At 46.8% G+C, this 15937-nt stretch overlaps 1 protein-coding gene across 1 annotated transcript in view; it reads left to right on the top strand.

Moving 5' to 3' along the window:
* Positions 1–15937, top strand: part of fam117b (family with sequence similarity 117 member B) — a 92722-nt gene that overhangs the window by 22645 nt on the left and 54140 nt on the right. The window contains exon 3 of the mRNA XM_033024273.1: positions 9856–9948. Coding sequence (XP_032880164.1) covers positions 9856–9948 — 93 coding nt within the window. The remainder of the gene's footprint in view (positions 1–9855; positions 9949–15937) is intronic.

Genomic DNA, 15937 nt, shown 5'->3' with positions numbered 1-15937 from the left:
GACTAAAATGCTAGAGAAACTCAGCAGTTGACGCAGCATCTATGAAGCAAAGGAATAGGTGACGTTTCGGGTCGAGACCCTTCTTCAAACTGGTCTCGATCTGACCCAGGTCTCGACCCGATATATTTTCATCAAGAGAATGAGGTAAATGAGATTAAATGGATAAGTTGCAAAGGATGTGCAAGAACAGAGGAACCAGCTGGATTTGAGTTGTTTTGGGAGTTTTCGGGTCACATAATTGTGGTTTCTAAAGCCTTTGGGATCTTGGGCTTTAAGTAAAGTCAAAGGAATTATAATTACTTTTTAAATGTCATGAGGTTATCAGAAGTCAGCTGTATCAAATTACCACGATCACTCGATTTTTACATCCAATTAAATGAAATGCTCAGATTTAGACATGAATTCATGCCCATTCATGTTTTTGAGAGAGGCATGAAAACATGATGGAAATTACATACATGGGTTACTCTGAAAATTATTCTTCAAGTAGCACAGAATTGAATTTACAGGCCAATTAACCTAAAAACCCAAAGGCAGACACAAAGCTGGAGTAACTCAGCAGGACGGGCAGCATTTCTGGAGAGAAGGAATGGGTGACTTTTCCGGTCGAGACCGTTCTTAAGATTGGTCTCGATCCGACCCAGGTCTCAACCCGAAACGTCACCCATTCCTTTTCTCCAGAGATGCTGCCTGTCCTGAGTTACTCCAGCTTTTTGTGTCCATCTTTGGTTTAAACCAGCATCTGCAGTTCCTTCCTACACAACCTACAAACCCATACTTCTTTGGAGCATGTGAATAATATTCTGGGCTTTTTTGTATTCAAATTTCAGCCTTGGGCGTTTAATTTGCTCTACACAATTCCCAGTCTGAGTGGACTTTGTACCATTTCTTCTGTGTGATCTGAGATACCTGGTTAATGAAGATCCTATCAAGGGTGGAGATCCCACAAGGGATCAGGTGTGAATTGTCAAAATACATTGCATACCAGACTTTGTGGGCCCAATTTGAATCTACCTCTTGGAAAGGATAAATGTGTAAGCTAGTGCCGATATTGGTAGCATTCAAATTATACCATTTGCAAAGTAGGTATAATTATGATTTTTGTTTGCCTTCCCCATCGCACCCGTTTCCCTTCAAAATAAATTGCATTGTTAATCTATGGGCTCAACATTTCTTTGGATGTCTGTCTGGAACTCATTGCCCATTTTACACCTGTTAATCCCTTACATTTATCGCCCCCTGCTTGTTCAGCATCAACAAGTTTATATTTAAATTCTCAAAGATATTTTTAAGAGCTTCTGTTGCTCTTCCTACTATAGTAATAAAAACAAAATTATGGCAAATGCTAGAAATCTGCAATTGAAAACACGTTGCAGATCACGAAGCATTTTATGTTTCATTTTCTTCTTTTGTGTGCATCTCCAATATACAATAGTCATCTTTAAAAAAATAATTTTAACGGATGCAGGTGTTTTTCCTAAGACCAGCAGTTGCTCTGGACGAGAGGGACTTGTTAGGCTATTTAAGAGGGCTGATAAGAATGGACCATATTGATAGCCTGGAATTGCATGGTGGCCAATGGATGATTCTCTGTCAGAACGGGAAGGAGATAATTTAGTCGCATGGTATCAAGAAAACAACCTCTCAGTCAGCAAGCAAAAGAACTAGTTATTGACTTTAGGACCTGAAGCATGTCCCCATCAGTATTAATAATGCAAAATGAAAAATGGTCGAGAGCATCAAGTTCTCTGGCATAAATAGCACCAAGTCTGTACTGGATAACCACATCGACCAAGAAAGCACAACACTGACTTCTTCAGGAGTCCAAATTCATTCACTGTACTTCAGTGCATGTGACAATAATAAAACAATAACAACAATGACAAAGTGTCTCTGCATCTATTCCCTTCATGATATTATACATGTCTATAAAATCACCCCCTAAACCTCCTGCACTCCAAAGAACAAAGTCTTGTCTGGATGCTTTGAAGAGAGAGTTAGATAGAGCTCTTAAAGATAAGGGGATATGGGGAGAAGGCAGGAACTGGGTACTGATTGTGGATGATCAGCCATGATCACAGTGTTACTCGAATGGCACCTATTGTCTATTGCAGGGGTCTCCAAACTTTTCAGCATGAGGGACACGTATATTTAGCACATTTTTGCAGGCCGTAAGAAAAAATAAAGAAATGTCACACACACACACACAGACAAACGCACTCCCACATACCGAAACAGACACACGCAGTCACACGCACACAGACAGGCACATAGACACAGACACACATACAGGTTCTCTCACACTCTCTCTATCTCTCGCTCTCTCTCTCTCTCTCCCTCTCACACACATACACACGCACTGTGATCACCCCTTGGGCATACTAACAAAGACGCACGCATAATGCTCACCCAGCGGACACACACACACACACACACACGGCTACCTATCTGCCGATCTCTGCAGGGCTGGAGAGAGAGAGAGGGGGGTGGAGGGAAAGAGGGGGGGGGGGGAGGGCAGGGGTGAGTCGCTGCGTCACTGTGCCAGAGACCCGGGCTCCATCCTGACTACGAGTGCTGTCTGTACGGAGTTTGTACCTGCGTGGGTTTTCTCCGGGTGCTCTGGTTTCCTCCCACACCCCACGTTTGCAAGTTAATTGAATTTGTCCCAAGTGTGTGTAGGATAGTGCTAGTGCGTATGGGCATCGCTTCAATGGGCCGAAGGGCCTGTTTCCGCGCTGTATCTCTAAAGCTGCGCCGCCACAGAAACTGCTAATTATCCCACCGAACGGCATGTGTTAAGAGCTTGCTGTGGGCCGGATAAAATCTCGTGGCGGGCGGGATGTGGCCCACGGGCCATAGTTTGGGGACCCCTGGTCTATTGTCTAACCTCTCCCTACAGCTCAGATCCTTGATTTCTGGCAACATCCTTGTAAATCCTTTCTGCACTCTTTCTAGTTTAATAACATCTTTCCTGTAGTAGGGTAACCAATGCTGAACACAATAACGCCTGTTCATTTCTTTCTAAATGCCCCTTAAATGTTGCGATCATCCGCTTCCACTGCACACTGTTCCCGGCACCTATCAATCTGCGCAATAAATCATGCTATGCAAATCTCTGTTAAACTCCCCCCACTTCCTTCTTAAACCTAGGATCTCTAGAATTTAACAATTTCAACTTGGTGGGGGTAAGATTCTCTCTAAGCGTTTATGCCTCCCAAATTTTTACCATGTCACCGTTCAGTTTCAAACTCCAGAGAAAACAACCCAAGTTTGTCCAACCTCATCTCTTTTTAGTTAATAATCTCCATTCCAGGCAGCAAAATAACCCACTTCTGCTCCCTCTCCAAAGCCTCCATATCCTTCCTGTACTATGGTGACCAGAACTGTACATAATACTCCATATATAGCCTTACTAAAATTTTGTACAATTGTAAGTAAGTTTTATTTATATAGCACGTTTTAAGTCAACTCGCATTGACACCAAAGTGCTTTACATAAATTAAATAATAAGTTTCCATACAAACCATAGAAAAAGGTTTAAAAAAAATGAATAAAATGGACACAATATAGAGTTCAACACAAGCGTCCCCCCACAGCAGAATCAAAATGTTCCACTGTGGGGAAAGGCACCAGAAAGTTAAGTCCTCTTCCTCTGTGAAACACCCAAAATTGTAACATTTCCTACCTGACTTTTATTCTTAAACCCCAACTCAGGAAATCAAGCATGTCATGTGCTGTTACCATACAATTTACTTGTGTCGCCACTTTCAGAGAGCTATGTACTTGCATCTCATGAACCGTCTATACTGTACATCTAATGCTGTTCATGGTCTTGCCATTTATTGTATGCTAGCCTCTTGTATTTGACCTGTCATAGCTGCCCAGCCAGACATAAAAACAGCTTTTTTTCCACGAGTAGTAGCTCTACTCAATAACCAAAAATCTGAGGCCTCCTTTTGCTCTATTTGCTGAATTTTATTTAATTCACGTTTAATCAATAATGTTTTATTATTAAAGTTCAATGTTTTATGTGTCATTCCTAAATCACTGTATGTCATGTTGTCACTTGCGAGCGGAGCACCAAGGCAAATTCCTTGTATGTGAATACTTGGCCAATAAACTTATTCATTCATTCACTTTGAACTTATTGAGTGAGGATGCTCTTAATAGTATACAATACTACTCAACCTACGGATGGTCCTCCTGTAATTGTTATACTCTTAAAGTTACAGATGTTGCATTATAATTGCTGTACTACTAAATCTTCAAATGGTTCCTACATACTAAGTCCTAATATTTCTGATACTTTTTAACTATCTGTGTTATTTTCAAAGTCACAGATGGTGTCCTGTTAACTGATATTATTACCACAAATGCTGCCCTAATATCTGTAATACTATAACTACAAATGGTTCTCTAGCATTATTAAACACAAACCCTGTCATGGTGATGATAAATCTGACAGTACACTACAATTGTTAATGTCAATGTAGCCAGATAATTAATAAAGATACAGAAAATGACAATAGCACAATATGCCATCAGGTGAATAGATTCATTATTAACTAAGTGATGTCAAGTTGCTGAGCTGAGTGGAGAATTTAAGGAAACAACGCAAAAAGAAGGAAAAAGCAAGAACAGACTTCTACAAAGATCCCTTTAAATGTGTGAAAGGCATTTTCATAAAAGAACCTGAAGCAGTGGTTCGGAGAAGACCCCGCTTGCTCCCTTTGCCAAGCACCTGCATCACTTAGGCACATTTTAACAGGATGCACTATGAGCCTCGCCCAAGTGCGTTTCACTTGGTGGCATAACCATGTTCTCAGACAGCTGGTATCAATCCTGGAACAGAGGCGAAAGGTCACAAATGCTTCCCCACAAACATTGGCAGGAAATGTCCACTTCACAACATTTGTACCAGCAGGCCAACCTCCAGAGCACCAGATAACATCAAAGGCTGCAAGCATTCTTCAGCCTGCTCGAGATTGGAAAATGGAAGTTGACGGAAAAAAAGCTTGCGTTTCCCCCAGACATTGTGGCCAGACATTGTGGCCAGACATGATCCTTTGGACCACAACAGTTGAGTTGGCATACGTCGTGGAATTGACAGTTCCTTGGGGGTGAGAGGGGGGTAGGGGGAGACGGGGTGGGCGAGGGGAGGGAGGGGAGACCGTTGGGTCCCGTTCCCTCAACGTGCGGTTGGGGCTGCGGCTTCACACGCACACTAACCACCTCCCATACACACAGAGGTGGAGGGGGTTGATGGAGGGTAGAGGGAAGAGAGTAGGGGGGAAGAGATTACAGGGGAGAGAGGAGGTGGGGAGAGATGAGGGAAGAGAGTGGAGGGGGAGGGGGGGTAGAGGGAGGGGAGAGGGGGTTGGAGGAGGGGAGGGGGGTTGGAGGAGGGGAGAGAGGTGGGGGCGGGAGGGCAAAGGGGGGAAGGGGGAAGATTGAGTGGGAGGGGGGAGGGAGGGTGAGAGGGTCCCGTCCATTCAACACGCGGTTGCGGGAGGGGAGGGGGGGGGGGGGGAGTTGCGGCATCACACACACACTAACCACCCCCCTTGATATTATATTAATATTTTTCATTGGCTCCTTTTACCCCATCCCCACCCAATCTCGAGGGGCAAAGAGAGTGGGGCAGAGAAAGAGTGAGAGGGAGAGAGGGGGGTTGGAGAGAGGGGGTGGAGGGAGGGGGGGAGATGGGATGGAGAGGGGGTGGAGAGGCAGGAAGAGGATGGGGCAGAGCGGTGGGCTGAGAGGGGGGAGGGGGAGAGAGTGTGGTAAGGGAGGGGGAGGGAGGAGAGGGGTGAGGAGAGAGGTTGGATATGGGGGAGAGATTGGGGAGGTGAGGAGGGGTAAGGGAGAGCGTGGGGGATGTGAGTGGTGTGGGAAGATAGACTCTTAAACGCTTTAAACTAATGAAAGGCTGTAAAAAAGACTACTGGACTTCAGAATGCATAGGTCCATTCAAGAACAAAACAAAATCTGTGCCTGGAACTAGTGGAAGTGCTCAAGTTCCTAAATAACTGCTTTGAATCAGTATTCACCAAGGTTAGGATATGGATGATGGCAAGATCAGGGAGGGATATCAAAGTCAAAGTATCCTTTATTGTCATTCAGACCTTTCGGTCTGAATGAAATTTCGTTGCCTTGCAGTCATACATATAATAAAAATAACAAAAACACACAATAAACACAAATTTAACATCCACCACAGTGAGTTCACCAGGTACAGTTTTTTTCTATACATAGTGAGTATCCAGTATTCCAGCGTAAACAAACTCGTTCTTTCACGTATACCCATATTAAAGGCTGAAGGCATTATATTGACCTTATGTAGTGGAGACAAAATTGTCAGTTCTATTTCAGTGCATTACCTCACCCTTTGTAGCAGATGAAATATGGAACTCAAAATATGGCAGTTGTAGGGTTTATGATTTGATTTCCATGCACCTATATTACGGTTGTGTATTTGAGGTTGACTGTTGGGGAGAACAAAACTTGGCCAATCTCAGTGAAGCTAATAAATTTATGGGCAACTATTTCAATCCTCTTAATCAAGTGGTTAACTTTTGTTTGGAATGTTGAGAAAATTATTATCAAGCATATTAACATAGAAGTAGCAGTCCATTTGAAATGAACTCTTTTGTAGGTTTTGTTTGTAGTTTGAAATAGTTGAAAAATAAGCATGTATCTGCTGATTGGTGGGAGAATAATTAAGGCAGGGACACCATATTAGAAAGTTAAAAGCTGCATTTTCAAACGCTCGCTATTCCACTGCTGACAATTAAAAATTGTTTTGCATGTTTTTTAATGCTTGAATACCATATACATGTTTTTGAAAGGATATAACTTAAATTCCATAAGGGGAGTCTTCAGACGCCAACTAAGATTCCAAAGCAATACTGCATTTTCTCCAAATATGAAATAAAGTCAAAATCCTGGATATACCCAGCAGATGGACATAATTTTTTTTGTGGGGGGGGTGGCAGGGAATAATCCTTTGGGTTTTTCGGCATAAATTGTATTGCTGGCTGTGAGGGTGATATAAACATTGAACGTAGAACAGTACAGCACGAAAACAGGCCCTTTGGTCCACAATGTGTCGAACATGATGCCAAGATCATCACTTATCTGCCTGCACATAACCCATTTCCCTCCATTCCTGGCACATCCTTATGCCCATCCAAAGCTCTTTTAACTGCCACTAGCACATTGGCTTTAACTACCACCCCCAGCAGCATGTCCAGGCATTCAGCATCCCTCTGTATATAAAAAAAAATTGCCACGCACATCTCTTTAAATTTACCCCTTTTATCTTTAGGCTACGCTCTCTTGTATTAGATTTTCTCATTCTGGGAAAAAGAATCTGAAAGGTCTCTCTGCAACCTCGGGCATTCCAGAGAAAACAATCCAAGTCTGTCTAACCTCTCCCTGTAGTTAACACCCCTTAATCCAGCATTAATCTGTAAACCTACTCTGAAGCCTTTCCAAATCCTCCACAGGGCGGCACGGTTGCGCAGTGGAAGAGTTGCTGCCTTACAGCCCTTGCAGCGCTGGAGACCCGGGTTCGATCCAGACTACGGGTGCTGTCTGAACGGAGTTTGTACGTTCTCCCTGTGAACTGCGTGGGGTTTTTTCCGAGATCTTCGGTTTCCTCCCACACTCCAAAGACGTACAATTTTGTAGATTAATTGGCTTGGTAAATGTGTGTCGGATAGTGTTAATGTGCAGCGATTGCTGGTCGGCGCAAACCCGGGTGGCCGAAGGGCCTGTTTCCGCGCTATATCTAAACTAAACTATACATCTTTCCTGTAATGGTACGAGCAGAACTGCATACAGTACTCCAAAGGCGGCCTAACCAAAGTAGTATAAAGCTGCATCATGACTTCCTGACCCTTATATTCAAAACTCCAACCTATGAAATTGCATCTAATGGCTAGAGGTACTGCAAAGAGGTGAGAGCAGGGGAAAACAAAATGCTGAAATTGAGAAATATGATTGCAGATGGTTAAAATCTGGAGAAATGCTGCAAATATCCAGCAGGCTAGGCAATAACTGTTGGTGTGATTCAGGTTGATCATCTTTCATTCGATCTGGCCTGCTCTGATGCAAATTGGAAACGCTTGTTACAGGTGCACAACCTTTTATCCGAAGATCCAAATAACGAAAACCTCCGAATAGCGGCCATTTTTTCGGTCCTTGAAGAAAGGTCCTTGAAAACGTTCACCGAGGGCGGCCCGCAGAGGTGACAGCGGAACCTCCGGTCGGTCCTCGAAGAAAGGGGAACTAAATCCCCATTCATAAAAGAGAAGATGAGGGTATATTGCGCGGGAGGGTTAATAATTGACAATATGCTGCTGCCTGCCCGCTGAGTTAAAAAGTTCCCACGGTAGACTCACGATACACAGTGCAGATTGTCGCTCCCTTCAGTTTCACCCCACCTACGCCCCTCTGCTTCCCGGCCATGTGTGTGACCCCTTCCCTCCCCTCTCCAGCTCCCCGCCCATTGCACCGGCGCGGGGGCTTTGCACTGTCTTCACGTCGGCGATTGCAGCAGGACCGTGCCAGTCACCGGAGACGTCAGGACCAATTGGACACCGACCACCAGGCCCACCGCAAGCACGGAGATCCCAGAGACCCACAGCCAACAGCAGCCCAGCCCAGCCCCACTCCAACTACAGAGGAACCTGGGTTGCGGATGACGGGGCGCAGCTCGGGGCGTCGTAGGGGCCCATCGGGGAGCGGCCACTCAAAGCCACGCCGGGCGATGTAGGGCCCTGCCCCGGGTCTTGATGTTGGAGCCCCCGGCGGGCGCTAGCAAGTCCGCGGCAATTTACAGCCGCGCCGGGCGTTGTAAGGCCCCCCTCCAGGTCACTCTCAACCCCGTAATTCGGGCGGGAGAAGTCGCCGCTGCCGGTGCCCCGCAAAGCAGTCTCCCACCGGGGACCCGCGAGCTCCCAGTGTCACCATCCACCGGAGTCGGGTCGCAGCAGCTCGCCCCCGCAGCTCTCCACGCTCCGAAGCTGGCTAGCTCCACGGAGGTAGGTCCGTAGGTACACAGCTCCCACCGCCGCCCACCGACCCCCAGGCCCACTGCAAGCACGGAGATCCCAGAGACCCACAGCCAGCAGCAACTCCAGCCCAGCCCCGCTCCAACTCCAGAGGAACACGTAGGGGCAGAAGCTGATGGTGTGCAAGGTACGTCTTGTTCTTGGGGTGGCGGATGAGGGGGCGCAGCTCGGGCTGTGGGCAAACTGCCACTTGTCGCTGTAGCGGCCAAAGATCATAGAGGAGCTCCTCTATGATCTTTGGTAGCGGCCCATCGGGGAGCGGATTCCTCTGGAGTTGGAGGGGGAGGGGGGTATTGTGCTGTTTGATCGCCCCCTGCTATCCCAGGGACAGGGAGACACAGCGGCTTTTTAGACTGGTGGGCAATCACTTCCAAAGTTCTGCCCACACAGTCAGTACACTTCTCCTACACTGCATTTCATACAAACATTTATTCTGCAAGAAAAAACGACATTGAAGACTCAAACTCGCGATCGAGTAACTGCCAGGATCAAGACGCAAACTCGCGACCTTGCGGATATGAGCCGAGCACTCTACCACTGAGCCAGCCATTAAAATTTACGCTAAAAAATTTCCATTCCGAAGACCGACAAATTCTGAATTACGAAAAGTGTCTGGTCCCAAGGCTTTCGGATAAAAGGTTGTGCACCTGTATCTGAAATAGTTAATAGTTTCCTGCGGGTGATGTATATCCTGGTGGAGATTTCCAGGCTTTTCTTTCTGGCAATTTTTTGAAGTATAATGAGCAGCTTTTCAAAGTAATTTGTTTCTTCCTTACAGACACCAAATGCCTGGGCGGAAGAGATCTCTGAAAGGAAGAAAGGATCCCACAAACGGTCTGCATCCTGGGGAAGTAATGACCAATTAAAAGAGGTTAGAATTTATTTTCTCCATTTTCAAGCAGGATTCAATGCCATTTTTTTGCTTACATTTTGTTTGATTTTGGTATCACAGTAATTATCCTTGAAAATTTGAACTTTTATTTGTGTGCAGTATGTGACATATTTATCCAAAAATATTGCATTGATATGTCACAAACGCACATCATTTTTAGTGGTTTGAAACTGGAGTTATAAAACCTCTAGTTCACAGGCAAAACTTGTACACATTACTTCAATAAAGAGTAGGTCAGATTCCAATTTGGATGGAATATCATTAATTCCATCCAAATTCCACTCCAAGTTGGAGTGTGCCATTTAGGCTCTTGTGCTAAACCAGTCACTCCAGTAGAGTGGATACACAAGAGATTAGGCTGGAAGACTGCTGGAATTTTGTGCTATAAAACTGCTGGAGCAACTCAGCGTGTCAGACAGCATCGGTGGAGGGAAACATAGATGCCATATATATGTGTGTGTGTGTATATGTATGTATATGTGTATGTGTGTGTATACATGTGTATCATGCACGTGCCGTGAGTAATTACTCAAGGTAGAGAGGCGGCTTTTAAAAAAAATCTTAAACCGCGCATGCGCAGATTGTTCTCTCCTTAAAAATAAAAAATAAAAACAAGTAACAATTCAATTTGCCCAAGACTTCTAAATCTCCTTCATTTTTTAATTACTGAATGGGTGGTTGATGGAGGATGAAGGCAAGTGGAGAGATGGTGGGAAAAACGGGAGCACACCGGGACGTTGAATCAGGAGGGAAGCAGCTCGGGTGACTGCGAGCGGCCGCCGGGACCCGACAGCAGAACCGGCTGCCACTTCAGCACCTTCTGCCTGCCCGCTCACTTCTGGCAGTGCTCTCCGTCTGAACACCTCTCACCTGCCACTCACCGGCCTGAGTGAGGCCGGCGAGCGGCAGAAGAGAGGTTTTCAGACGGAGAGCACTGCCAGAGGTGTGCAGGGACCGGCAGAATGGGCTGTCCGGTCCTGGCGGCCACTCGCAGCCACCCAAGCTACTTCACTCCCCGGCCACAATGCGGTTGCTCCGTGCCCAAGTCGCAAGTGGGTTACTGACCCCGATCCCCTCCTTCACAATGCTCCTGCCTTCCCCACAAATTTACACCGGGCCAGACTCCACAAACACTGTGAAAGGACCTCTCTCCCCACCCCGGGAAATACAGTATTTAAAAACATAAAGTACCAAGAAATGGACTTACCACATTATCGGTACACAAACTCCATTCTTCTCTCTTTGCTTCCTAACATACCCTTCAGATAATGGCAATCCATATTTGGAAAACTCGCCAAGAAACTTGCGCTGCACATGTGCAGGAGGCTGATGCGCATGCGCAGTATTGCAAAGGCAGAATTTCAGCTGCTTTCAGCTCCCCTTGAAATTGACGGCTTCAGGAAGCGCTGACGGCACGTGGGCTGCACAGACCTTCCCGTGTTACAAGTGCTGCGGTTGAAAGGCACGGAGAATTATGCCTACCTAAGAGATCGACCTCTTAGATAGGCATAATTCTCCCATGCCTTTACTATTTATATTTAATGATTACCATGTCATAATTTTAGTCAGGGTAGGCAGTGCCTACCTTGCCTACCCTGGCGGCACGTGCCTGATGTGTGTGTGTATATGTATGTGTGTGTATACATGTGCCTGTATATATTTGTGTATATGTGGGTGTGTCTGTATTCATGTGTGTGTATATGTGGGTGTGTGTGTGTATATGTATGTGCATATATATGTCCGTGTAGATATATGCATGTATATATAGATATGTATGTATAATAATGCATGTGTAAATATATTAATGTGTACACATACATATATACATACATAGAAACACATATATGTGTGTGTGTATATATATATTAATCTGTGTACACATGAATATATATATTTATATGTGCATATATTTATATGGGTGTGCATATATGTTTGTGTGTATATACATATATACACACACGTATATATATATATCCACATATATACACATATATACATACATATACACCCATATATATATACCTATATATATACATGTGTATATACAAATATATACATACACACATATATACACATATATAAATGTGTGTGAGTGTATATTGATTGATTGATAGACTTTATTAATACATATACATATATACATATACATATATACTCACACACATTTATATATATGTATATATATGTGTGTGTATATATATGTGTGTATATATATGTGTATATATATATGTGCATATATATATGTGTGTATATATATGTGTGTGTATATATCTATATTACTAAAAGTCTGTTCTTGACCGGTTTTGGCGATCTGTGCTGCGATCTCCGAGAGAACGCCGCCACCTACGGCCGTCATTTTTGGCCACCTCGCTCAGAGCCCCACTCCGCCGCATGTGTGCCGACGATTTTTCCAGTCGATGAAAAATGACAGAGATATTAATGATTTTGCAAAATTCCCCATTCTCTCTGCTGCCCCCGCTGGCGGCAGGGGGGATGGACTATAAAACCAGGAAGTGGTGTGCCTCAATTAGTCTGCAAGCTGGAGGAAGGCAGAGGGTCATGTTTCTCTGAGCTGTGAATAACATTGAACACATGTCCACACAACTGTGAGTAAGTACCCTTAATGTGGTTTGAAAATGAAAATATGGTTAAAGTAAAAAAGCACTGCCTGCAAATGGTTGTTTGGGGGGTTTGGGTTGAAATAAAAAGGCACTCTCTCTCCTCCCCCTCCCCTCTCCCCCCCCCCCCCCCCTCTCCTAACCCCCCCCCCCCTCTCCTCTTCCCCCCCTCTCTCCTCTCCCCCCCTCTCCTTCCCCCCCCTCTCCTCTCCCCTCCATCCCCTCCCCCACCATCCCTCCCCTAAACCCCCTCCCCTCCACACACCCCTATCCCCTTCCCTCCACCCCCCCTCCCCCTCCCTGCTCCCCACCTCTCCCCCTCCCCTCACCTCAACCCCCTCTCAGCACACCCCCTCACTCCCCCCTCTCCTCTCTCCCCCCTCTCCTCTCTCCCCCCTCTCCTCTCCCCCCCCTCTCCTCTCCCCCCCTCTCCTCTTCCCCCCCTCTCCTCCCCCTGTCCTCAAACCCCTCTCCTCTCCTCTCCCCCACCTCTCCCCTCCCCCCCTCCCCTCTCCCCCCTCCCCCCCCCCCCTGTCCCCCCCCCCCTCTCCCCCCCCCCCTCTCCTCTCCCCCTCTCTCTTTCTCCCCTCTTTTTCTCCCACTCCTCCCCTCCATCCCCTCCCCCACCGTCCCTCCCCTAAACCCCCTCCCCTCCACACACCCCTACCCCCTTCCCTCCACCCTCCCTGCTCCCCACCCCTCCCCCTCCCCTCACCTCCCTCCTCACCTCTCCCCCCTCCCCTCACCTCTCCCCCCCTCTCTCCCCCTCACTCTCACCCTCTCTCTCTCCTCCCCTCCACCCCCACCTTTCCCCTCTCACCCACCCTCCCTCTTCTCCTCCTCGCCACCCCCTCTCCTTGCCCCTCTCTCTGTGTCTCTGCCCCTTCTCTCTCTGCCCTCACTCTCTACCCCTCCCCCCCTCTCTAGATGTGACTGCAAGTTGGGGGCTATGCGTCAGTAGATAGGGTGGTTATGGGGTAAAAGGAGCAAATTAATAATATTAATATAATATCAAGGTGGGTAATTAGCATGAGTGCGGGGGGGGGGGGGGATAGTTAGTGTGTGTGACGCTGCATGCCGCCTCCCCCCCCACAACCGCACGTTGGGGGAACAGACCCAACGGGTCTGCACTTGGTCTAGTATGTATATATATATGTGTATATATTTATGTGTGTGTATATATACATATGTGTATATATATATATATATATATATATACACACACACACACATATATATATTGACACATATATATATATATACGTATATATATACATTTTTTGAGATTTTTTAACATTTTCATTAATAACTCGAGAAATAAAGCATGAAATTTTGAGAAAAGGCGATTTTTGACCACTGGAAAAATCTCTACTGGAATATGTAATTTTTTTACCATTAGAGCGTCATTTTTTCGAGAAGATGTGATTACACACAAACACACACACACACACACACACACACACACACACACACACACACACACACACACACACACACATACACACATACATCCAAGCTCAACGCGCAGTTGCGGTTGGTGGCCTGCGGCGTCCCACCCACACTAACCACTCCCACACACTAACCACCTCATTTGATATTGTGGGGGAGAAGAGGAGGGAAAGGGGGGGAGGCGTGAGAGGGGGAAGGGGAGGAGAGTGGCCAGGGGAGGGGAGAGAGGCCAGGGGAGGCGAGGGGAGGGGGGGGGGGAGGGCGGATTCATCTCCAGCAGAGTCTTGAACGAGGGAGCGGTGGTTCACCTCCGGCAGAGTCTTGAATGAGGGAGCGGCGAGCAGCTTCATCTCCGGCAGCGTCTTTTGAATAACAGGGGGGAGGAGTGAGAGGTGGGTGGCAACGTCACTCGCAGCACAAGCAAGACGGCAGCAAGCAGCCAATGTGACGTCATCAGTGTAAGACAGTGGTTTTCAAATTCAAAGTTTTGTCAGATTCTTGACATTTTTCATTAAAAAGCATGACATTATCAGATAAGGCAAATTTTGACTTCATGAGATAAGTCTCTACCGGAATATGAAAAGTTTTACCGTTAGCGCGTCGTTTTTTCGAGATGTGATTATACACACACATCCACATACAAGATCAGAGTTTTAATAGTAAATAGACCAAGGGGGACCCGTTGGGTCCCGTCCCCTCAACGCACGGTTGCGGTGGGGCGGCCTGCGGCGTCACACACACACTAAACAACTCTCTCACACACACTAACCACCCCCACACGCACACAATAATCACCCCCCTTGATATTGGAGAGGGGGAGAGAGAGGAGAGAGGCCAGGGGAGGAGAGGGGGGGGGGGGGGGGAGAGCAGGAGGGGAGCGGGCAGCGGGGTAGGCGTCAACCAAAGGACAGCGTGTTCAGCGGCTTCAATCCAGAGGCCGGGGAGGGGGGGCTTGTCACAGGGAGGGCTGGTTCCCGAACGCAATTCTCCGTTGCTCCAGGCTGCAAGCTCCAGGGACAGGGAGAGGTCAGAGACAGGGAGAGGGGAGCTGGCTGCCTTTTGGAGCTGGGATTTCCGATTTGGGCATCTTTTTGAGACGGAGAGGGCAGACACATGGAGAGGGATACGGGCGGACGTGGACACGAGGGAGGCCGCGAGCGTGCGGGCGGTTATGGACCCGAGAGGAGAGGTGGGGAGATAAGGAAGGAAGCGGGTAGCGAGCAGCGGGGCGTGCGTCAACCAAAGGACTGCGTGTTCAGCGGCTTCAATCCAGCGCCCGGGGGGGAGGGGTCGTCACAGGGGAGGGCTGGTTCCCGAAAGCAATACTCCCTCGCTCCCAGCTTCAGGCTACAGGCTCCGGGGCGCGAGGAGGGGGGGGAGTGGTCGGGGGTGTGACGTCACTCGCAGCGCGTGGAACATAGCGCAGGCTGCGCGAAGCAGATCCATTGTGACGTCATCAGCCAAAGCAATGCTTTTTTTTTCTAAGTTCTTTAAGATTTTTGAACTTGATTAATAACTCGAGAAATAAAGCATGAATTTTTCAGGTAAGACAATTTTGGAGTCCACGTGATAGATCTCTACCAGAATATGTAAAAATTGTACCGTTAGAGCATCGTTTTTTCGAGCAGATGTGATTACACACACCCACACATCTAAGATCAGAGTTTTAATAGTTACTAGATCAAGTGCTTATGACACTGAACCACTGGCTGCTTCTCAACAAGCTCCATGGCATGACAAAGGACTTCCACTTGACCAAACTGATTCAACAGTTACTGGAAAACAGACGCTTCTATGTTAAGCTAAATGATAAATGCTGCAGATGGTGGAAACAAAAGAATGGCCTACCTCAGGGCAGCGTCCTTGCTCCGGTGCTGTTCAATGTATACACTAATGATCAG

This window comes from Amblyraja radiata, chromosome 7 (genome assembly GCF_010909765.2).
Source record: "Amblyraja radiata isolate CabotCenter1 chromosome 7, sAmbRad1.1.pri, whole genome shotgun sequence".
In the NCBI taxonomy this organism is placed as follows: domain Eukaryota; kingdom Metazoa; phylum Chordata; class Chondrichthyes; order Rajiformes; family Rajidae; genus Amblyraja; species Amblyraja radiata.
This window is presented reverse-complemented; position numbering and strand designations above follow the sequence as displayed.